Source organism: Carassius carassius, chromosome 30 (assembly GCF_963082965.1).
Source record: "Carassius carassius chromosome 30, fCarCar2.1, whole genome shotgun sequence".
Lineage (NCBI taxonomy): Eukaryota > Metazoa > Chordata > Actinopteri > Cypriniformes > Cyprinidae > Carassius > Carassius carassius.
In genome coordinates, this window is record NC_081784.1 from 28,209,510 (window position 1) to 28,235,470 (window position 25,961).

At 42.0% G+C, this 25,961-nt stretch overlaps 1 protein-coding gene across 1 annotated transcript in view; it reads right to left on the reverse strand.

The window, feature by feature from the left end:
* Window positions 1–835: 835 nt before the first annotated feature.
* The window catches only part of LOC132110985 (collagen alpha-1(XXI) chain-like), an 85,584-nt gene continuing 60,458 nt past the window's right edge, over window positions 836–25,961 (reverse strand). The window contains exons 25-30 of the mRNA XM_059518139.1: window positions 25,724–25,756; window positions 25,496–25,642; window positions 25,283–25,337; window positions 16,439–16,639; window positions 4,031–4,108; window positions 836–3,643 (exon numbers count right to left, since the gene is read on the reverse strand). Coding sequence (XP_059374122.1) covers window positions 3,456–3,643; window positions 4,031–4,108; window positions 16,439–16,639; window positions 25,283–25,337; window positions 25,496–25,642; window positions 25,724–25,756 — 702 coding nt within the window. The 3' untranslated portion in view covers window positions 836–3,455. The remainder of the gene's footprint in view (window positions 3,644–4,030; window positions 4,109–16,438; window positions 16,640–25,282; window positions 25,338–25,495; window positions 25,643–25,723; window positions 25,757–25,961) is intronic.

Sequence of the window (25,961 nt, forward strand, 5' to 3'; positions counted from 1 at the left end):
ATTAGCGCGAGAAAGATGCGAAAATGGATGTTAAGTAGGTGTAACGGAGGCTTACCTCGTTATTGCCAAATACCCATCTTAATTTAAAATTTATCTTAATTTAATTATTTAACTTTATTTAATGGTCTAGTCTACGTTAGTTATGAATAAATTTTGTTAAAACATGTATAAATGATTCATTCTTGACAAAAGACAAAAATAGATGTGTGTGTGCGCACATTTGAATAATGTCGGGCTGTAAACGGGTTCGGGCTTTTAAAAAAAGCTGTCAATCAAAATGTACTATTGGCGAGTGCACTTTTTTCAAGTATTTGTTTGCTATCGCAGTGCCATTATTTGGACAGCTCTTATTATCATTATTGTAATACTAATACAAGTTTGCAAACTGACTTGTAGTTTAAAAATGCAATGGGTAAGCCTGGTGAAAACCTAAAGGGAAAGTCTTTATATTAGGGACCATCCAAAATATAATAAAGAGCAACAGCGTCATCTAGGACTGGAGCTCAGGCTGAGTGGAATTGCATTTTTAGTTTTTAGTAGCATTTTCCTTTAATGGATAGTTTATGCATTCTCATAATTTTATTTTTCCTATTTCAACATAATATATTAACAGTAGTACTAAATCGGAATAATTTGATTAGATCAGCTGTTACATAAAAAAGAGGTGTAGGATCCAATGTGCCCCACAGATTTAAGTTTTTAAATAAAACACTTGTTAATTTATGACCTTAAGGAACATTATAAGAATGCTGCGAATCGCATGCTAGAGTTAAAATTTTCCACATCATAAGTAATAGCCTTTTTGTTACAGAACACAAAGCAACAACAACAAAAATAATAATTAAAAAAGTTTTAATATTATCAAAAGTTATTTAAACACATGAAAGTTCTAAAAAAAATCACTGCAAAAATAAGCGCTCTCACAGGAGAATATATAACTGATATCAGTTCTTATAAATAACAAAACAAACAAACAAACAAAAAAATACATTTATGGGATGGTGGGCTTTATTACACTCTCCTACATACCCTTATCAACCAAGGGTTAATGATAAAGAGCTTTCAGAATTGTGTATTTCATGACAATCTGGTGGAATAAAATACATATCATAAATTTGGTCAGTTTACATTTTTATATATATATTTAATATGGATATGAATTCATCATACTCACATTTGCAAACTTAGGTGTAGTAAAGATTTGGAAAACCTTGAATATCAGAGAATTATAAATTGTGACCCCAGACCTGGTAAAGGTGTGGAAATGAATAAAATCTTAAACATTTCTATAGTGAATATACCTTGATATCTAAATATTACAGGATAGACTTAAAAATATTAAGATAGATTTTCAAAATTGTTTCCTGGAAACACAAATGCCTAAAAAAAAAAAGTAAATTCACTGGTCAAAATATGTGGGAACCCTTGTAGCAACACCTAAATGGACAAGAATTATCATGGATGTCTTAGAGAGAGTCAGGAAAGAAAACATGAAGTGTTACAGAAGAACTCGCACACCTCCCTTAAAAAGATTGCAAGCAGCAAAAGAAACATCTGACCAAAAATAAACACAAATGCAAAATAGACAGTAAATCTAGCATCATAAATACAATGAGATGATTGGCTGGTGATGGATGCAGGCCACTTGGGGGAGCAAGAGAGTGAGGAAGTAAAGTCGATGTCTAGGTAGAATTTCCAGTGCTAGTGTTGTAGAACTTTTCACACTGGATGCTTTTCACAAGTATTAGGGCAGATGTGTTTCATGCCTCGTGACAAACAGCATGAATAAATCATGGCACATCTCAGCTTGTGACACAGAAAGACAAGTGATGAATTGAATCAGGGACAATCGGTGGTGTTAAAGCGGTCCTATTATGCTTTTTCACTTTTTGAATTTTAGTGTGTAGTGTGTATGTTTGGACATAAAAAAGATCTACAAAGTTTTAAATGTAAAAGTCCACTAAAAAGGGAGACATTTCGTTTTTAAAAAATCCTTGTCAAAAACTACAACAAATGGCTTATTTGGACTACAGTGTTGTTTCCGGGTTTTGTGATATCACAAAGAGGTACATTAGAATATGAAAATAATTAACGTCTACGGAAATTAGAATGGATGGGAGTGGGGAGAGGTGAGTTCATGGTTAGAACGCTTGGTTGAGTGCATCAGACAAGACGACGAATAAGAAGAAGTGCTTCATGTTTTGTAATATACAAAGTAATTCATAAATAACTATTAAAATAGACAGCAATGCATATTTACAGTCCCTTTTGAATTTCTGAAATAAACTATGCATATTACCATTGCACTAATCTGAACATAGAAAATGCAGTTATTTTTCAGCAGGTGGGGGGTGTGCTGAAGCGCGAATCTGTATTCAGAAAGCACGAAAAACAAATAACGTTTGCTAATGGTTGCCTGTTACATTACAGTACATAAAATTTCAATTACTACATAAACAGAGTAAGTAGGAGAGATTTGTAGATTCTGAGAACCACTGAAAAAACATCTAATCTCATTAAATGTGTGGTAAGTACTGATGCTCCATAGTATAAACAGAGTACATGCGATTGTGAATCTCGAAAGTGAAAGTGAAACTAAAAAGCTATCATGCACTCAAAAGCAGTTTCATTGGCAAACATTATAGTGGCTCCCCGATGCCCTCAATTTATATAGGCCTACAGTATTAGCCAGTGATATAACTGCAAGATAAAATATTGGAATATATATTTTCCTCCCATCACATATTTATTCCCTTTTGGGGTTCGCGTTCTGAATACACCTCATTTTCTTTCCGAAAATATCAACGTGATGTCCATCAGCTATTGGCGATGTATGATGCCATCGTCTGTCGGCCCAACCCTAGTTAACAGTCAAATATGTATTGAAATATCTGTATGTGCAAAGGTTCGTTATTCTCAAGCTCTGAAATTGGCTCAAATTGATATGGCAATATTGACGCCATTCTTAATTATACCGGAGCAGACAGAACTTGCTGCTTTGACAAGAGGTGTGGCAGTACTGAAACATCGTCTAAGCTAATCACAACGCACTGGGACAGCTAACCAATCACAACACATTTCGTTTTTCGGAAGGCGGGCCTTCATCAAACCTGGAACTGATCGAGCCATTTGTGCCAAGGCTGGGGAGAAAGTTATTGTAATAGTGTAAATTATGTGAAAAATAATGAATTTTTCAAACCACCAAGTATGAGAGCATGTTCTAGTTCTCACCCCCCCCAAAAAAATTAAAACTTTGTAAAAGAGCATAATAGGACCCCTTTAATGCAACATCATCTTGTTATTTACACTTAAAGAGGTACTTCATGTGTCCATGAGTGAGAAAAACTCTTGAAAAATATGATCATCCTGAGATTGGAAAGATTCGCTGTTATCGTTTTCTTTCATTCACTGAGCAGCACCACATCCAGACTGTCTGCACTTCAGCCAAAGCTTTGTCAATAGTTTGGCCCTTTACTGAAAGGATCTCTTCGCAACATTGCACCGTAGCACATGGAAGGATGGCAGACGCCTGGTTGACCGGGCTCGCCAGGGTGCCCACTCTTTCCCTCCTCACCGTTGTGACCAGGTGGGCCCGGCTTACCTGGGTGGCCTGGTTTTCCGACCCCTGGTGGACCAATTGGACCTGAAACAAAATAATGTGTCTGTAAAATAACCTCACTGCCTATATTACTTGACTATGCCATTTCATTTATCAAGTTTACTTTGAAGCACTATGGAAACTACAATCTTCCAATGAACAGTTGAAAAATATTACACATGACAACAAAAGTAGAGTGAAGCACTGTTGCTCATTTCATGGCAGTTAAGGCCAGAAAGAGTTGGAAATTATTATGGAAAACTATATTTATTGCAAACAAACAAAAAATTGTATTAACATTATATTATAATGTAATCTCAGGGCCAAAATAATATATATATATATATATATATATATATATATATATATATATATATATATATATATATATATATATATATATATGTTAGTAATGGTTCTACATCTGCTTACCTGGTGTTCCTGGGAGACCTGGATCTCCAATTTGTGACCGTCCTTGGTTTCCTTTCTCACCCTTTTCTCCTGGATCACCTGAAGATAGCCAGAAAAAAGATAAATAATTCATAAAAAAAAAAACCTGTATTCAAAACTATTTAACAAAAATATGTAAATCTATACTGATAAAAATTTCACCACCTGGGTCTCGGTTTGGTTGTTTGGTGCGTAACAGAGTGCGATTGCTGTATTCACACCTGCCAAAAATATCCGCACCAAAGGGGGAAACGAACCAAAGTTCGTTTCAATTGAACAAAAAAAGACATGTGAATACACCCTCAGTGGTCCACTGAGAAATAGTATCATGTCTGAATGTGAATATTGGTGTTACGTATACGCTACGTGCCTTGGTCATGTGGAAGAAACCTTTGTTCATATCTCAGGGCCCGGTGCTGGGAGCTCCTTGTCGCCGCATAACGCTAGCAACAGATGCATCCCTCACCGGCTGGGGTGCAGTCATGAGTGGCCACCCTGCCCGCGGTCTGTGGAGTGGTCGCCATCTCACTTAGCACATCAACTGCCTGGAGATGTTGGCTGTACTTCGAGCTTTAAAACACTTCCTCCTGGGCCTGAGAGATCGTCATGTGCTTGTGCGCACCAAAACCTCAGTGGTGGTCTCTTATATCATCCACCAGGGAGGCCTGTGTTCGCGCCCCTTGTACAGGCTGGCGCACCAGATCCTTGTGTGGTCCCAGGGCAAAATCCTGTCATAGAGAGCATTATATATTCCTGGGTATCTGAATATGGGAGCAGACATCCTGTCAAGAAAGGGGCCAAGGCCCGGGTAATGGAGGTTTCACCCCGAGGTGGTGAAGCAGATTTGGGGAATTTTTGGCCAGGCTTAGGTGAACCTATTTGCGACTCAGATGACATTGCACTGTCCCCTCTGGTTCTCTCGGACTCATCCAGCTCAACTGGGGTAGGATGCTATGGTACAGACTTGGCTGAGGCTTCGTCTGTACACCTTTCCCCATCACCAGAACTAGAGTATGGCTGCTCAATTATGGTAAAACTCATAATTATGTTTATTTTGGTCAGTATTGTTATCACAATTATTTAACATGATTATAAGGAGGCCATATGACCAAAACTTTATGTGAGTGATTTATTTAAAGATTTTGATAAATATCAAATATGTATTTCCTGTAAATAAGGTTGCTATGACATCTACATTGTAGAGACCAGCGGAATTTCAAACAAACAAAAAGTCTTAAAAATTATTTAAAATAATTAAATTGTCAGTAATAAAAAAGTAAAGGACAAATACAATAGAATAAAAAGATACAAATGAAACAAATTGAGCTTTAATGGGTTTTTTTTTTTGCAAGTCTCAAGCAGTATGATTATTTCATGTCTTCACTGTACTATTTATTATTGATGTCTCATTTCAGTTTTAGTTTGGTTCCAGTTTTATTAGGAACACCATACTAATACTGTTTTCGACCCCCTTTCGCCTTCAGAACTGCCTTAATTTTGTGGCATTGATTCAACAAGGTGCTGAAAGCATTCTTTAGAAATGTTAGCCCATATTGATAGGATAGCATCTTGCAGTTGATGGAGATTTGTGGCATGCACATCCAGGGCACGAAGCTCCCGTTCCATTTTGGTTGAGATCTGGTGACTGTGGGGGCCATTTTAGTACAGTGATCTCATTGTCATGTTCAGGAAACCAATTTGAAATGATTCGAGCTTTGTGACATGGTGCATTATCCTGCTGGAAGTAGCCATCAGAGGATGGGTACATGGTGGTCATAAAGTGAAAGTGAAAGTGACGTGACATTCAGCCAAGTATGGTGACCCATACTCGGAATTTGTGCTCTGCATTTAACCCATCCGAAGTGCACACACACAGAGCAGTGAACACACACACACACTGTGAACACACACCCGGAGCAGTGGGCAGCCATTTATGCTGCAGCGCCCGGGGAGCAGTTGGGGGTTCGATGCCTTGCTCAAGGGCACCTAAGTCGTGGTATTGAAGGTGGAGAGAGAACTGTACATGCACTTCCCCCACCCACCCACAATTCCTGCCGGCCCGGGACTCGAACTCACAACCTTTCGATTGGGAGTCCGACTCTCTAACCATTAGGCCACGACTTCCCTTAAAAGGGATGGACATGGTCAGAAACAATGCTCAGGTAGGCCATGGCATTTAAATGATGCCCAATTGGCACTAAGGGGCCTAAAGTGTGCCAAGAAAACACCCCAAGGAAACACCCCCCACAGCATTACACCACCACAACCATCCCTCACAGTGGTAACAAGGCATGATCGATCCAATTACTCATTCTGTTTACGCCAAATTCTGACTCTACCATCTGAATGTCTCAACAGAAATCGAGACTCATCAGACCAGGCAACATTTTTCCAGTCTTCAACTGTCCAATTTTGGTGAGCTCGGGCAAATTGTAGCGTCTTTTTCCTATTTGTAGTGGAGTTGAGTGGTACCCGGTGGGGTCTTCTGGTGTTGTAGCCCATCCGCCTCAATGTTGTGCGTGTTGTGGCTTCACAAATGCTTTCCTGCAAAGTTGTGCTTCTATCAGCTTGAATCAGTCGGCCCATTCTCCTCTGACCCCTAGCATCAACAAAGCATTATCGCCCACAGGACTGCCGCATATTGGATGGTTTTCCCACACCATTCTTTGTAAACCCTAGAAATGGTTGTACGTGAAAATCCCAGTAACTGAGCAGATTGTGAAATACTCAGACCGGCCCGTCTGGCACCAACAACCATGCCACGCTCAAAATTGCTTAAATCACCTTTCTTTCCCATTCTGACATTCAGTTTGGAGTTCAGGAGATTGTGGATTTTTGGAGTTCAGGAGATTAAATGCATTAAAGCAGCTTCCATCTGATTGGTTGATTAGATAATTGCATTGATGAGAAATTGAACAGGTGTCTGAATAATCCTTTAGGTGAGTGTATATGAAAAGGTTCATGTAGCGTGGTACAGCCTACTACAGAAATGAAGAATCAAATTTAAAATAAAACAAAGCCCGCCATCACTTTAAGAGTGATCCAGTTCCAAATTTCTGTTACACGCGTATTTTCATTCTCAAGTCTTTACGTTCATTTTTTACATGACAAACTAAGGTATATATGATTAATCACTAAGCACAGCATTTTGACACATTTTTTCATGCATTTGGCCATTTTGGCGCACCTTGAGCTAGAAGATGACTTTACATATCTGTGTTTTTTTCAGTCTCTAAGCGCATATCTCTTCCTGAGGAGCAGCGCAAGTTCTCTTTAACGCTTTTGAAAACATTAATAAATATACTTCAATAAATCAAGCACGTAGTATTTTGCAAATGTCATGTTACATGATTTTACTGGTTTGCATGGGAAATTGGGATTTTATGGAGGAACGGAAGTGCAGCGCTACAAAAGGGGGCAGAATGGTCAAAATAATCATTTTATTTCGGTAACTGTATTTTCACAATTGTTGGAGGCCAAAATCAAACATTTTTTTTATTAATTGCACAGCCCTAGGAGAGAGTGCTCTGGGGTCTTTTATTAGTAGCCCTGGCCGGGCCGAGTATGGTTCTCGGACCTGATTGCCCTTCTCGATGGCCCTCCACAGAAGATTCCCTCTCAGTGGCCCCTTCCTACTTAGACTTTGCTCCCGGCATGACCAAAGTGTTTCTCTACCCTCGAGAAGGGTATGTCTTGAAGGTTCCCTCAGTTATACCAAAGCCTATCATGCTGCAGGCCTTTTGTCCTCCTCCCTTCATGGAGCCAGACCAGCAGAAGCTTAATTGCATCAGAGCTGCCCTGTGGAGGAAGTGGACCAACTGTTTTTAAGCTATCGTCTCCCTAATAAGGGTCATCCTGCTACTAAACAGACCCTTAGTAGGTGGATAGTTGATGCTATTACTATTGCCTCTGACCTCCCCTCACCATTGGGAGTCAAGGCTCACTCGACTCAAGGTATGGCGGCCTCCAAGGCCTTTTTAGTAGGTGTGTCTCTTCAGGACATCTGCAATGCAGCATTTGTAAGCATTTTAAGTTATATTAAATAATGATTCTGAATCGTGCTTCGGCACTACTTCCCGTACTTTGGGTTAGATGAACGTGGTTACAGATCAATGCCCGGGGTAGAACAGATGCTCGCGAGCTATCTGTCTCCCGATGTGGAATCATCGTTAAACGCTCCGGTCTTGCCCTTCAAGCTGCTATGGACTACTTCAGCGCTGGTTGGCAAGGGGTAAGTGGCAGCAGGTCAGGCTGGATCGTGTCTGCATATGATGGCTGTGTTGCAGGCATACCAGGCTGATCTGCTAAAAGAGTTAGATGAAGGCAAGGAAGTGAAAGAGGAAAATATTTCTGAACTTAGGAGAACCATTGATTTAGACCTCTGCGCCACCAAGGAGACTGCCCAAGCGATTGGGCGGTCCATGGCAGCGGAGAGACATTTAAGGTTGACCCTGTCTGATTTAAAAGAGAAAGACAAGGTCTTCTTTATGGACGCCCCGCTTGCTCCTTCTGGTCTGTTCGGCAGAGCAGTTTCTCCCTCACTGTTCTCTAGCTCAGGGGGCTGCTGGGCAGGAGCAGCCCCAGCCGTGTTCCAGCTCCTCATACAGGGAGGTGCAAAAAGTGAGTGTCACCTCTCGTGCTCTAAGCCGGAGGCTTCCAAGGTGAGGCCCGATCTGAGGGTCGTGCTTCAGTCCAGGAAGCCCTCGACAAAGCGGTCCTGACATTCAACATCCAGGATCACTGACAGTGACCCCTACTGGGGAAGAGCGAGGTGCACCGCATTACATGGTGTCATACATTCTGTCGAGGCACGGGGAATGGAGGCCTCACACCGAGGTGGTGAATCAGATATGGACAATATTTGGTCAGGATCAGGTGGATCTGTTTGTGACTCAGATGACATCACACTGTCCCATTTTGGTTCTCTCTGACTCAATCAGCTCCACTGGGGCTGGATGCCATGGTGCGGAGATGGTGATGGTACTCCCGGGAGTTCTGGCGAGAGTACGCCAGGATGGGGTCTGTCTTCTATTAGTAACCTCATTCTTGCAGGGCTGAGTATGGTTCTCAGATCTGATTTCTCTCCTCGACAGCGCTCCATGGTAGATTCATATAAGGAGGGATTTCTTCTCTCACAGGCAGAGGGGACGATATTCCACCCCTGCCCGGAGCTATGGAAGTTATGGGTGTGGCCCCTGAAGGGGCACATCTCATAGCTTCTGGTCTCTCAACTGAGGTTGTTGAGACCATCCTCCAATCCAGAGCTCCCTCAATTAGGAAACTGTATGCCTTGAAGTAGAAACTTTTCACTTCTTGGTGTGGAGATTGCCAATTTGACCCAGTTAACTGCCCAGTTGGTACAGTGTTGGAATTCATGCAGTCCCGTTTCTCTGCAGGGTTGACCTATTCCACCCTGAAGGTCTATGTGGCAGCCATTGTGGCCTACCACGCCCCTCTCGGTGACCAGTAAGTGGGCAGATACCCCCTTAGTTACACGTTTCCTCTGCAGTGTGATGAGTCTGAAGCCTCCGGTACGTTCTCGTGTCCCCAGGAGCACTGAACGCACAGGACACATACCTCCACGGAGCTGCCCTGTGGAGAAAGGTGGACCAACTGCTTGTATGCTATGGTCCCCTAAGAGAAATCTTCCAGCCACAAAACAGGGAACGAGACGCTGCGTCTCAGGGCCATACTTCTGGCATCCCTGCCAGAGTTCGCTTCATTCCGAGAAGTTAATGCTCGTTCCACCTCACGTGCTTTTATAGCTTCCTGGTCGCTACGTCACCCGCCTATGATGTCTTGCCCATTCATTGACTGATTACACATGTTATTAAGAGCCGGTCATGCTGAAGGGTGTTCCCATAGCGTTTTCGGACACAGCATCTCATTCCCTTCGGAAAACCATGGTTACATACGTAACCTGGGACGTTTTCCTAATTAATCCTGTTCAGTTGCTTTGACACAATATTTTTTTTGTTTAAAGCGCTACATAAATAAAGGTGACTTGACTTGACTTATCTCCCGGATATGAACTTATCTCCCGGATATTACCACATGTTGCTATACATGTCATCCATCTTCATCTAATTATTCTTTTTGTTTTCACTCTTCAGATGTATTTTCAGCTTTCTCTTTCAGCAAACTGTACATCTGTATGGTATATAGTGACGTAGCAGTTCTAGACCCTTTAGATCTGTGATCTCATCTCCCCTAAAACTATTTGAACAATTAGTCCAGTGATGCTTCCTCAAGAAAGTTTTTCATTATCATGTATTTTAAGGTTGTTCAGTTTAAATATTAAAGTGATTTTAAGCCATTCAAGTGCAAGACGGCATGAAAGCGAACTCATTGGGGTTCAATTGTCAATTGGCACTGTGTGCCCACACCTGAAGCCATCTCTCAGACAGTAAGCAAATACCAAATTATGTCAGAATGGCAGTATCAATGACATATGAAGTAAAAACGGTTGGTTATATCTTAAGTGAAAGTAATTGTTTACGAAAATATCTTATCTGTGCATTAATGTTATGGACCCGTGCATTTCTTATGTTAATAATGTTAATCAAATGAAAAGAAAAAGACAGAATCATCAGTGAAATATGGTAGGTCACTTGTGGGGTAATTTTTACTTAATGAATTACAAACACTAAAATGCACTTTGTCTATGATGTACTACTGGTGCAACCGTGAGTATAAAAGGGCACCTGTAAAACACATCATCAGCTTCCTTGTCTGAAGGAGACATGCACAGGAATACCTGAAGCATGGCCAGGGGACACAGTGTCTCATTCCCCTTCTCAGGGAACCACGATTGCATGCGTAACAGGAGATGTTCCCTGCCGACTGGGAACTCACACTGCATCCCTAGAGGAAACTTTGAGGGATGAGTACCCACTCCACCATGTTGAAGAGATAAATGCCTTATTGGCTGGCATTAGTCAAAAAAGAGGAGACCTAGGTACACATCGGCAGCTATCACAGAAATCCATAACACTGTGAGGATCATAGCTGAAGAAATGGGACACCAGTTGTACAATCGCCCACATTCATCACAGGGATGGAAAAAACCTCCCTGGATTATTGCACAACATATTATAAGAAGTGGGTATGTGAGAGGCAATGCTGCCCATCTTCTTAAAACAGCATGACATTGTGAGGATCACAGCCGAAGAAGTGGAACGTGAGCTGCGATTTAGCCCACCTTCTTCACATATATCTCACAATCTTAAACCAAATACAGAGAGATAACCCCTCTGTCTTATTGCACAATGGATTATAAGAAGTGGGAATGTGAGCTGCGGAATAATCCACCCTCTTCACATACAGTACATCTCACAGCTCTAAGCACAATACGGAGAGAAAATCCTCCCTGCACTTTTGCAGAACATATTATAAGAAGTACAAACACGAGTATCAACATTGCCTATCTTCTTAAAACGGTATAACAGTCGAGTCACGGAATAGCTCATCTTCGTCTTCAGCGCAATACAGAGGGAAAAACACTATCCTATTTTCAAAAGATTATAAGAACAGGGAATGCAAGTGACAATTATGGCCATCTTCATAATGCAGATCCATAACAATGTGAAAATTATGATTGATGAAGTGGGATGCGAACCACGGATTACCCCACCTCCTTCACATACATCTCACAGTCTTAAGCGTAATACAGAGGGAAAACCACTCTATCCTTTTTGCAAAAGGTTATAAGAAGAGGGAATGCAAGCGGCATTAATGGTCATCTTCTTAATACAGATCCATAGCACTGTGAAGATCACAGTTTATGAGGCGGGATGCGAGCTGCAGAATAGCCCACCCTCTTCACATACATCACACAGATCTAAACACATTAATACAGAGGAAACCCTCTCCACATAACTGCACAACAAATTCAAAAAAGTGGGAACGCGAAAGGCGATACTGCCCATCTTCTAAAAACAGTTTAGAAATTAATCACACTGTGAGGATCACAACAGAAGTGGTATACAAGTCGCGGATTAGCCCACCTCTTCACACACCTCACAGTCTTAAGTGCAAAGTAAAAAGTTAAAGCCACTCTGTCCTTTAACACAACAGATTATGAGGAGTGAGAACACGAGAGGCGATACTGCTAATCTTATTAAAATCATAATACAACTTTGTAACATTGTGAGGGTAACAGTTGAGAAAGTGGGATGTGAGTCACGGAATAGCCCACCTTCTTCAAATACATCTCACAGCTTTAATTTCAATACAACAGGAAAGCTGCACCGTTCTATTGCACTCTATTGCAAAGCGTTTTATACAACCAATGTACTGTTCTCTATTTAAGTTTGCTTTTGAAGCGTGGTTATATATAAATAGCATGCCAAATTCTGTTCAAGAGCCAGGATATGAGCGTCTTGCTCCTTTAATGGTACTGTAGTTTACATGGGCAAAAACACAGGTCAATGAACCGAGCAAAAGGCCAATGCTTACGGCAGGGATTAGAAGAAAAACTGACGCAAATGCAACACAAACATCTCTCAAGCATTCACTGCACCATGAGCTCGTTATTTGCTGTTACCCACTGCACATTGCTCGTGGAAACATGTCAAAATAAAAGTCCTCACATAGGACTTGCATAATAACGGCAGGTAAAAATGAAACTTTTACATAATATTAAACAACCACGAAATTATAATATTTATAAATGTAAATGTCCATCTGAAATTATACACAGCCTCTAACAGAGGCAGAACACTCCCCCTCTGGCATTATTAATGCCACAATAACAGTCTGCGTTTAATCTTAGTCCTCTTTAGCTAGGAGTAAGATCACATCAGAAATAGGTCGTAAGAATGTTTTCACGTTACCACCTGAGTTTGTTTTAACTTCTTTCTTGCGGACCTTTCCGTCACTGCTCGGGAAGATGGATGTGATTAAGCCCAAAGGCCAGCCCTTCCATGAAGACTGAACTTGTTTCAACAACACAACATTTCCAATGTGCAAGTTTCGTTGAGTGTCATGCCACTTCCGTCGAGGTTGGAGTGTACTGATGTATTCTTTTCGCCATCGGCTCCAAAACTCATTGGCCAATGCATTTACTTGTCTCCACTGACATCTTAGAAGATCCTTTTCAGTGCAGTTCTCAATTGGGACAGGTACTCCTGGCTTTTGGGTAAGGAGTATTGCTGGAGTGAGTACGCATGGAAAATAGGGATCTGAAGAGATGGGAATCAGAGGTCTAGCATTTATGATTGTGGACACCTCTGCCATCAGAGTGCAAAGTACCTCATGAGTCAAGCAAGCATGTTTCTTCTGCAACAGCATACCATCTAGAATCCTGCAACTCACGGCGATCATGCGTTCCCATGCTCCCCCCATGTGGTAAGCATGTGGAGGATTGCATTCCCACGTACAGCCATTCTCATGGAGGTATTTCAGAAGACTAGGCTGGTTCTCTTTTGTTGGCTCCATGCCCAATTCCTGGCTAGCTCCTACTAAGTTGGTTCCTCTGTCCGACCTGAGCTGTTTTGCAGATCCCCTGAAAGCGAAAAACTGTTGCAGAGCCTTGATGCAACTGGCAGTGTTCATGGATTCTATAACTTATATGTGTACTGCTCGTATACTCATACACGTGAAGAGTATAGCCCACCTTTTGTTTTCAGCTACCCCACCTCTGGTGTGTCGAGTGACCACAGTCCATGGACCTAAAACATCTAACCCCACGTAGGTAAATGGAGTTGATGTACTGAGGCACTCTGGTGGCAGATCTGCCATCTTCTGGACTTCCTGCTTTCATCTGAGTCTGAGGCATGTCACACAACGATGAAGAATGGAGTTTATCAGTCTTTTTCCTCCTAAAATCGGCTGATCTGATTGCTCCTTCTGTAATATGTCCGCCTTGATGGTGCACTTTGGAATGGTAGTAATTCCCCAACAGTTTGGCAACATGACTTTGCTTTGGGAGGATGATTGGATTCTTCACCTCTGATTCAAGAGAGGCGTGTCTCAGACATCCAAGAACACTCAAAAGATCATCATAGATGTAGGGGTCGAGGTTCCGCAGCCCACTTGAATGAAAATCTTGTTCGTTTCTCCTCAGAGCAGCATACTCCTCTGGATATAGGTCTTTCTGGACGTGTAAAAGAATTTGTTTCTTTGCGGTTGCCTGCTCTTCAGGAGTGCATATTTCGCTGCACTGATGCCATCCTTTGCACACATGTGATGTGCTGATGGAACTGACGAGTGAGAACATGCTTGATGAATCAGAAAGGAAACAGCTCTTAGCAAAGATTCCCAGGTTGAAAAGTGTTGAAACCATTCTGAGAAGTGGCTTCTGTCAATTTGAGTAATGAAGCTGATCACACAAGGTCTGATTTCTGCATCCACCTTTGAGATTTGCCCCTATGGCCCAGTTTAAAGCATCTGAAAAGACACAAAGAGTGAATGATGTAGGTATGTGCGTGTGATGTACATGTTGCTTTGCTTTTGAAGTGAGGTTCTCCATTCTTTCCACTTACTTCTTTTCTCTTCAGGAAGGGCTGTGTCCCAATCATGCACCTTTTAAGCCAGCTCAGTACTAACGTTCTGCCTTGGATTGTCACAGGTGCCACCAAGCCCAAAGGGTCGGAGATGCTGTTCACGGTGGAGAGCACTCTGCTGTGAGTGTAGGGCTGTTGTTAGTTGTAACTTTGAAGGTGAAGGTATCTGATTTATGTCCCAGTATAAACCCAGGCTTCTTTGAGTGGGCCAAATCTCATTTCCAAAATTCAGATCTTGGAGGCCAGAAGCCAGGTCTACTGGTGGGAAAGCTTGCATTACTTTGACACCTAACACCCAACATACAAGTCACACAAGGAACACAGCGGAAGAAGTGAAATGCACGCAGCGGAATAGCCCACCTTCTTAATTTCCAACTCACAGATCTAAGCGTAATCCACTCTATATTACCGCATGACATATACAAGAAGTGGGAACGCAAGAGACGATACTGCCCATCTTCTTAAAGCAGTATAAAAATCTATAATATTGTGAGGACTGAAAAAGTGGAACACGAGTAGTGTAATACTCCCACCTATGCCAACCTTCTCCACAATACATGTCACATTTAAATATGGGACACACAGGCCTGTAATAATTGCTGAAAAATGTGCGGGGCAAATCTCAGGTCAGTCTGAGTGCTCATGGTATGCACATTGCATACAGCAATACACCTGCAGACACCTCTGAGAACCTAGAGATGACCTCTACAGCCCTGAATGTCAGCTGAGACAATGTCAACTAGACAAACCCTAGAGACAGATCCACTGTGAAGACCTCGTCACCTCACTGGCCATCGGCACAAGACCACAGGAACCAGATGAGTTCTCTGCTCAATTCTGACTTGTGTTGCAGCCTGGAATTAAACCACACCATGCTGGTTTCGTCTGGCAATAGGAGAACTGGCGCCGGATTGAGCCGGATTTCTCTTCCATTTCTGTCACCAGTGGAGTTTTGGTTCCTTGCCACTGTGTTCCTTGCCAACTTTGGCTTCTTTAGTTGGGGACACTTAATTTCTGGCAATATTATTGACTTGATTGCTATATGATTCTATATGAACTTAACTGAGCTGGACAATCAAATCACTGAATCAATGATGAACTGACATTAACTGAAATATAGAGTGTTTACTATTGTCCGCTTGTATTATCGACACACTATTTTCTTATTTAATACTGTAAAGCTGATCTGACACAATCTGTATTGTATAAAGAGCATTGTATAAGTGCACTGTTTTGTATAAAGATGACTTGATGAGTGGGTATTTAGCTCCTAATAGTATCCACTAGAGCAGGGGTAGGCAAGTTCCATCCTAGAGACCCGCTGTCCTGCAGAGTTTAGCTCCAACCCTAATCAAACACACCTGAACAAGCTAATCAATGTTTTCAGGATTACTAAGGCTATAGACAGGTAAAGGTTTTTTTTTTTTTCAGGATTGGAGCCAAACTCTGCAGGGCAGTGGCTCTCTATGACTAAACTTGCCTACCCCTACACTAGAGGATGCAGTGTGAATTCCCATTTGAAAGGGAACATCTTAGATGATGCATGTAACCATAGTTCCCTAAGGAGTGGAAGGAGTTTTTCAATCCTGGTCCTGGGGACCCACCACTCTGCACATGTTGCATCTCTTTTATCCTTCACATTGTAGTGCAGTCCATGGAGCTCTTTCCTAACAAGATCCGAATTAGGTGTGTTATATAAGGGAGACATACAAAATGTGTCCCCAGGACCATGACTGAAAACTAGAGGACATAGTATCTCATTCCCCTTCTCAGGGAACAATTGTTACATTGACAAACAAATTTGTAAAACAATGAATTTCTGTGAACTTTCTGAGGCAATGTACAGCCCTATAGACATGGTGTGATGTGTGTAGAATGCCTATACCTTTCATGCCAGGGACACCTGGCCGCCCAGATAAACCCTGCGGACCTTGCAGCCCATTAGAACCAGATAAACCTGGGAATCCTTGAAAGCCATGAGGGCCTGGTGGCCCTGGAGGCCCTGGGGGTCCCACCTGTGTGTAGCATCGTTCACAGCTTCTGTGATGATTGTGTTGGCTACTCAATAGAAGAGCAGGAATCTCAGCTGTAACCCAAAAACATAATAAGATACAGGCAGGCCTTTATTTCTCATGAATATGTACATTTTAGGTTTGAAATTAACTTTTTGTTTTGTTTTTTACCCACCAGCCAATTTAATCAAATATCAGAAATTTTTACATATAATTTTTTTATATTTAAACATACCGTATTTATTAACATTTTATTTATTATTCTGCTTCTGAAAGATTGAATGGTTTTCATTTTTACTATAAAAAAAAATCCTTGTTTGCTCTTTGTTTTGCTAATATTGGATGCTTCTGGTTGGAGGACATAATTTATAAATCACAACTTGGTTGGTGAGTTTAACACGCCACAGTTGATTTTCACCCGCATTTACTGTTTTGGCAGGTGTTAATTTCAAACACATTGTATATTTTACATTCAGTACACAGCATAAATGAGTAAACCCCCTCTAATATTTAATCAATTCCGTATTTCTCTTTACATAAAATACATATTGTAGTTTCTTTGAATATATTATATTCCAGCAACTCTGGCTGACCAATTAAAGTGCTAAAATGTTATGTTGCAAAAATAAGTAAAAAATTTACTTATTAAAATAAATAAAAAAAAAATTATTTTTATACATTTAAATGTTACATAACCTGTTAAATAGTTATCTGATTTCAGGGTATCTGCAGGATTTTTAAGCTCAAATGCACAAATAAAATTTATACCACATGAGTGCAGGGCAACATTATGGTAACAAATTAAATTATAAAATGACTGTAAAAAGCATTATTTACAGTTCAGATACAGGTTTGGGGGGAAGTTGTGGCCTAATGGTTAGAGAGTCGTACTCGCAATCGGGTTGTGAGTTCGAGTCTCGGGCTGGCAGGAATTGTTGGTGAGGGGAGTGCATGTACAGTGCTCTCTCCACCTTCAATACCACGACTTAGGTGCTTTTGAGCAAGGCTCCGAACCCCCAACTGCTCCCCGGGCGCCGCAGCATAAATGGCTGCCCACTGCTCCGGGTGTGTGTTCACAGTGTGTGTGTGTGTGTTCACTGCTGTGTGTGTGCACTTTGGATGGGTTAAAAGCAGAGCACGAATTGGGTCACCATACTTGGCCGTATGTCACGTCACTTTCACTTTTTACAAAAACAAAAAGTTTAATAAAATGTCTTTAAAACATTATTAAGAAAATCAATGAGTCAAAAGTAGTAATTATTATATAAATTTACACAATTGTTTAGTGTTTATTATGAAAATAATTAAATAACATATAAACATATTTAACAGTCTTAATTGTTTAGATTTTTAGATTGCATTATCTTTTTGTCGATCCACCAGTTCACACTTAAAACTCTGCATGTTTACTGTGTAAAAACATGGCTTGACTTTCACATTGGTCTGAACAAAAACAAGCAGGGCTTATTGAAACTGCACATTCATTCTATTCCAGCAGGTGGCACTTTTAGAACGGCAGAAATATAGCGGTTTCCTCTGTAATGACTGGACACAAAGCAACACAACACAAGACTTTGAAACGTGCAGTGCTTGTGTTTATTTAATGAAATTACAGCCTTCTGGGGTTTAATTGTCACAGTAAGCCACAATTATCGTCTTTCCATGACAAAATGTAAAGGGTTAGTTTACCCAAAAATTATAATTAGCCTGTGTTTTACTCTCAAAGCAATCTATTGCCACGTTTCCACCGAAATTACCCGGAACATTTGTACCAGGAACTTTTTTTCCCAGGAACTTTTTTCCCCCCAGACCTGTTGCTTTCTGCGTTTCCACAGCGGTGTAAAGTACCGGGAAGATTAGGCAAATAGACTGGTGACGTAGGTCTGCGCGCGTTTCTCAATACAAAGTACACTGATTTTGGACGTGCATCCTCTGTAGTTCAGACTTTGTGCATTCGTCTCGGGAGTGTGATGTCCGCGACGAAGCAAGTCCAGTAAATCTGCAAACAGCAGCGTACTTGATAACTTCAGTCAGCTGACCATGGCTACTGCTATTTTCCTCTCTGTATATTTACAATAAAACGAAATAGGATATCAAATACCACTGCCTCCTTTCGTTTTCATTTAAGCATAATAACAGCTGCAGAAATGTACTTAGTTCAGGGATATGTGTATATATACAGCCATTACAATGAAACGAAATTTTATATAGATTTGCCTTTTTTATTTTCATTTTAGCATATAGATAAAATGAATACAGACCAAAGAAAACCTGTTAGATTTACCCAAAACGAATGATATTTTATGTTTAACCACTAAAGAGACATCAGAGCCAGCGGCACACATCAGAAGGTCTAGCCGAGGAGAGGCTGCTTCTCGGCGGATACATAAGCACTGAGCTCCCGCTGATCACGTGGAGTTCACCGTCTCTGAGATCGGTGAAACACATTTTTAAATAGGCGCTGTCTTTATAAATAAACCACAGATTTGAGTTTTAAACAACTACATTCTCGCCTAAAATACTTTTAAAATTACATTTCATGACAAAATAACAGTAATATTTTGAAAATGTTGATCCGAATAAATGGTGGTTGAACTCAACCAATGCTGCGTGAACTCAACCAATCAGGATGTTTAGCGCCAAAGTCCCGCCCCCGAGAGTTCAGGAACTTTTAAAAAGTACCACCCCGCCAGCAGGGACTTTCTGAGGGGCATTTTTTTACCCGGAACTTTATTTAGTTCCTGGTTCCTGTGGTGGAAACACACCGAGTACCAGGCCAAAGTCCCTAGTTCCTGGGTAAAGTTCCTGCGGTGGAAACGGGGCATAAGTGTATGTGACTTTCTTATTTAAAACAAATCCAGTCAGAGTTATATTAAAAATTGTCCTGGCCCCTCCAAACCTTTCAATGGGGGTAAGCAGGTGTTGGTTATCAACAGTTCAGAACAAGTGAAATAAATTGTGTGCATCCATAATAAAACCTCCTGTAGCGAATACATCCATTTTGTAAGATAAATATCCATATTTCAAACGTAATAAACACTTTTTTTCTCACTTCCGCTGACTGTCGTTCATGGAAGTCATGCAGGTGGATGACGTAGAACGTATAAGTCATTGTTTCAAAGGAAACAAAATTTCCTTACTTTAGCAAAGGACAACCACTCTCCTCTTGGCTTATATCAGAATCCTAAGACATTTTCTTTACAAATCCTTGTTTTGTTTTGACTCCACATTCGTCACTAATCACGCAATGCCAACATCTTATGTCATCCCCCAGCTTATGAGAGTCAGCTGAAGTGAGAAAAAGTGTTCATTGATTCACTGCAGGAGGCCTTTATTCATCCCACAGAGCTGTATGAGGGACATTTTATTATAGGTATGCGCACATTATTTCAGATCTTTTGGACTGTTGACAACCTACACCTGCTTACCCCATGGAAAGGCTTGGAGGGTCCAGAACTATTTTTAATATAACTCTGACTGGATTAATCTGAAAGAAGAAAGTCACATATATCTACTGTAGGATGCTATAGGAGGGGAAAACACAGGATAATTTTCATTTGTTTGTAAATTAACCCTTTAAGACATCTTGAAATAAAAAAAAAACTTTCTGAACTATACTATCTTGTGACTTTTTATGGCCTTAAATTTGTTACAACTAAATTTAAGACTTTAAGGACCCATGGTTTACTTAAAATCCAGCTGGATGGATTGACAATATAAATAAATACTATGGATACCATGATGTCCAGATAATGCAAAAAAAAAAAAATGCTTAGTACAGTGGTAAGTGGTAATAATGTCTCAGGGTAAACAGTTTAATAGGGTCACTGCCTCAGGGGGAGAAACTCTTCCTGAGCCAGCTGGTGTGGGACCACAGGCCCCTATAGTACTTGCCAGATAGAAGGAGAAAGAACATCTAGGTTACGTATGTAACCTTCGTTCCCTGAAAGGATGGAAAGGAGACAATACGTCAGAAAGAGAATGATGAATGGGGTCTCGCCCAAGAGCCCAATCACCTTTGAGTGGTAACATAACAATCCAATGGTACACAGTGTAACTTAGTCTGCGGGATTTGCATCACGAGCTCCGCCCTGCTGTGTGGGTATATAAGGAGCTGCACGAGCAACTCGCACTTAAGTCTTCGCTGAGGAGCCGAGCCCAGTGACCCGGCCATTCAGTGGAACAGCGATGTCGCAAAGGCACATAACGTCTCTGTTCCCTCCTTCAGGGAATGAGGGTTATATACGTAACCTAGACGTTCCCTTTCAGTCAATCACATTCTACAGTACGTCAAAAAGAGACTGACGAATGGGGTCCCTTACAAAAAAGCACATGGCTGTCTTCCCGTGACCCGTGTGAGTGACAGCACCCTGTCGTGAGGCCAGCACGAGTGAGCACGGGGAGACAGGGCCAACCCGAATGGGAGAACCTTGTACAGAAATGCCTGCCCCTCGAAAGCAAACCGAAGAAACGGTCTGTGTTAAGGAAGAATGGGTACATGAAAGTACGCGTCCTTCAGGTCGATTGCTGCAAACCAATCCAATGGACAAATGCATTCGAAAATGTGCTTGGTGTTAGCATCTTGAACGGAAGTCTGTGAAGAGCTCGGTTCAATGCACGCATGTCTAAGATTGGCCGTAACCCACCTGTTTTCTTGGGTACTATGAAGTAGGGGCTGTAAAACCCGGGCTTCATGTCTGCTGGAGGGATCGTGCCCTTTGCCAGTAGCAACCTCTGCGCGCATGACAGGAGAATCCTTGCCCACCATTGTCGCGTGAACACCCCGAAACCTGGGGGGACGCCTTGCGAACTGATTTGCATAGCCGATCCCGATTATTCGCATGAGCCAGCGGGATGGCCTGGGGAGCTCTAGCCAGGCTCCCAGAAAACGATCAAGCGGGATCAAGGGAACTACAGGTGTACCCACAGTGGGGCAGTGAGGTGGAACAGACAGCCCCGGCATGGGAAGCATAGCGTCCCTTAGCGGGGGCAGAGTGCGAGCACTTGTCTGATTCTGAGTGACAAAGAGGACATGAGAAGGCAATGCGTTCTCGAGCCGGCTCTGCGTGGAAACTGGCAAGGGGAGAGGGGGACGAGAGCAGCGAGGAAGCACGTCGTCAACTGTCAATGAAAAGAAAATGAAAACAAAGGATTCTCCCCTGACCCTCCTCCAGGGGAACGAATGGTCCTGCTACCATCTCCTGACGTGCTGACATCCCCAACTCCGATCACCCGTCTGAGGAACACCGCTTGGGCTGACGCTTGGCAGGTTTAGGGGCAGAGACGGGCTGCACCGCCCATCTGCGGCCATCTCCTCGCTGCAGCCGGGGTGAAGGCTGCTGCTGTGGCCGAGCGGCAATGGAGGAGACCGCAGTGGGGCACCCTCGGCGACGGGCAGGCTGAGGTGGCTGCGCCAGCGGCAGTGTGGAGGCAGCAGTGGGCCGCCAGGGCAGGATGTGTTTGATGGCCTCAGACTGCTTCTTGGCGGCAGAGAACTGCTGGCCATAATTCTCCACCACGTCACCGAAGAGGCCAGCCTGGGAGACCGGTGAGTTGAGGAGCTGAGCCTGATCAGACTCCCTCATGTCTGCCAAGTTTAGCCATAGGTGGCACTCCTGGACCACCAAAGTGGACATCAACTGACCCAAGGAGCGCGCAGTAACCTTCGTCACCCGTAAAGCGAGGTCAGTAGCAGTTCGCGCGTCCTGCAAAACCCCTGGATCAGCACTGCCCACGTGCAGCTCTTTGAGCACTCTGGCCTGGTAGACCTGAAGGGTGGCCATGGCGTGCAGGGTAGAAGCAGCCTGACCCGCAGCTCTGTAAGCCTTGGCTACAAGCGTGGATGGAAGCTTGGGACCACCACGCCATGCAGAGGTGCTCTGAGGACACAGAATGTGCAACAGAATGCTCCACTGGGGGAATCCCAGCATACCCCTTGGCCACTCCGCCATCGGGGGCAGTGAAGGCGAAGGAAGCACCAGAACAGTTTTGAGCTGTTAAAGGTGCCCTCCATGAACTGGTCACTTCCTGATCCACCCCACCCCTCTCCCCCCAAAAGAAAGGCAACGCTGGCACTCCCGAGGGAGGCAATGCAGCCAAATCCTCATCTGCTGAGGACTCAAGCCCGCCTTGTGATGTGGCGATCGACATTAGGTCTTCCTTCCGAGCCCCGGATGAGATGTCAGGGCCTGAGAGGGTACAGCGAACTCATCCGCAAACTCAACCGACTGCGGCGTTTATGAGGGGGGTGTGGCCCAAAGAGGCTGGCTCGTCGGGGAAGCCCACATGGTAACCCTCAGATCACCCTGGCCACCAGCTGAAGTAGCCCTCTTATGAGAAGAGAAGCTAGAACGGGGTGTGGCAGAGGGGACTCTATACCTTTTAAGGTAATGAAGTCTCGATCTTAACACCGAGATGGTCATGTCCCCACAGTGAGAACATGAGTCATCCATGAACGCAGTCTCAGCGTGCTGAAATCCCAGACACGTGACACAGCGATCGTGGCATGAGGAGCCATATATCGTCCGCACCCAGAAACACACGGGCGGAATGACATCTTTAAAAAGATGCAAACCCATTTAATCTTTTAGAGAGAGAAAAAAGCTCTTTCAGAATGCATGAAGCTCAGACGAGCCACTGAATCGCGCCTTCACACCAACACCAGCTGACTCGTATGGCATTGTAACCACTCCAGTGAAAGCAGCAAGTGATGTGCACGGCTCTGAAGCGAAAGTTGCTGTTGCTGCTCATTATATACCCGCACAGCGGGGTGGAGCTCACGATGCAAATCCCACAGACCAAGGTACACTGTGTAACATTGGCTCATTTTGTTACCACTCTAAGGTGATTGGGATCTCGGGCAAGACCCCATTTGTCAATCTCTTTTTGATGTAACGTAGAATGTGACCGACTGAAAAGGAACCGATAATGGTTGATATGGCATGCACCTTTGATGAAGCTATTCTCCCTTCCAAAGAAACAATTCATATAAATGTCCTTTATTGTTGGCAATTAAGCAGCAATGATCTTCTGGGCAATTTTCACTACTCACATGAGTGCCTTATGGTCCGATTCTAAACAGTTGTCACACCACATTGAGATCCTAACCCTCTACATTGCGAGTAAATCTCTCACGTATGCAACTAAATCTTCACTCTGACAACTAAATGATGTCTAATAATAGCCAATGGCTAATAAATTCTCAGATTTTACTCGCCAGTGTTTTAGTTGGATGATAAGTATAAGTTTAGCACAGATACATTTTCACTCCCCACTGACTAAGCGCAGAGTTTCACTTCAGTGTCAATCGATTTGTGATATTTTTACAGTTCATCTCAATGGACAGGCAGCACACCTGTGTTTGTGTATTTGGCGTACCTTAAACTAGTGTGAAGGAAGGCACACGACTCGGTCTCTTTCTCTCATGCACAAAGTTGGCGGAACTAATGTGCAAACAGCAGTCTTATTGGCTGGTGGTCACTTATTATCATCTCAGTTTTGATTTCAGCAAATCAGTTCCCCAGAACGGACAGAACCTGATTAATATTCATAAATCCAGCAGCTCATTCAACCTTTTTTTTTACTGTTCTTAATAGTAAAATTTGTATTATTATTATTATAATTATCATCTTATCAGAATTATTGTTCATTTTTTCCCTTTTCTTTTTTACAGAAACACTGAATGAAAAACAAAGCACCACCAGCAGTCCTAAATTCAGTTAAAATGTCTATGCATTCATACATGGTTACTAAGTTAATTATAATTACTAAAGTTATATCATTAAATAGTACTTGATTATCCAGATATCATATTATAATGCTTGATTGACTGATGTTAAGAGTGTACTAAGTAAGTACTGTATATCAGTCTGGCGAGTAAACAATAAAAAACAATGTACTAGCTAAAACTCTGGGGTTTCAACGATGACTCATCTGAACGCTTCTGACTGACCACTGCATTCATAAACTCAACAGAATATTGTGTGATTGGTTATAACGCACAAAACTGTAAAAATGCAGAAAAATAAATATGATAAACAAATAAGCCCTACTATTAATTACTATTAATATCTCTGACTATCGTAGATACACAATACTGTCATCTACTGGCACAACCCTAGTTGTTTATCCACACAGGAAGTACCTCCTGTAGCCAAAGCACAGTAAACTCATTTGACTATTTCCAGAGCCCATATTTACAAAAATATAGACTATTGGGAAGTCCATTTTCATGACACCAAGTCAATCAGTTTGCATTGACTTGAGAGAAGATGCCACCCTCTCCTCATTTGTTGCACTATTGTCCCATCGGTAAAATGTGTGTGTGTGTGTTTATTAAGTAGATGTTTATTACATTTATTTTTATTTATTTATTTACTTTATATTCAGAAGGGGTGTACTCATTTATCCTGTATAATGTATACATGTATATGTTTATAACTGTGTGTAAACAGTATGTTTGTATATATTATCCATGGATTCGAAATTTTACTAAATAATAATAAAAATAATAATGTAATATCAGTATTTATGTAGTCTCACTGTTTTCAGTGTCTTAAACACTTTTCATACTGAACAAAAATTTAAACGTGTGTACATTTCAGGAAAATAATGCAAAAAAAAAAGCTAAATATTTCGGTTTTTTTATCACATATTTATTTAGATAATTTATTAAAAATTCTATTGTGCACTACTGAGAAATCACTTTGGGTACTCACATCGAAGGACATCTCTGCAAATCTGCTGTATATGTTGCTCAGACAGCTCTCTGCCCTGAAAAAAACGCATACCATCATAGGAAGAAAATTTTCTATTTAACTGTATATGCAACATTTTATCCACCACTGACTAGATTATTTTATTGGAGAAGAAGACTACAGTACAATACAGTGTTAAATAGTTTTAAGCTTATATGGAAACACAACACTCACAGGTCGTCCTTCAGGTCCAGGTGGTCCTGGGGGGCCTATTTCGCCGCTCTGTCCTCTGGGCCCTGAGGGTCCTGTCTGTCCTTGCTGTCCAGGGAGCCCCTGATGGCCGATCTGACCCCTTTGACCAGGCTCTCCTGCTGTCCCTTCCTGACATGCACACAGACACAACTCAACACACTCACAGTACAGCTAATGATGAATGTACATTCAGATCAGAGATATGCCCACCTCTCCTTTCTGCCCAGCTTGCCCAGGTAAACCCTGTTTATGAAGAGAGAAGTCACATCAATAAAACAACAATATATTTTGCAAGGCAACTGTTTGATTTGCGAAAATATTATGCTAATTATTCTTAGAACTGCCATTAAATCAGTATGTGATTAAACACTTTAGACATCTGTAAAATGCTGCAAATGCACTAGATAGCCACAGTGATGCAAGGAAAAGTAAACAGTGTGTATATATT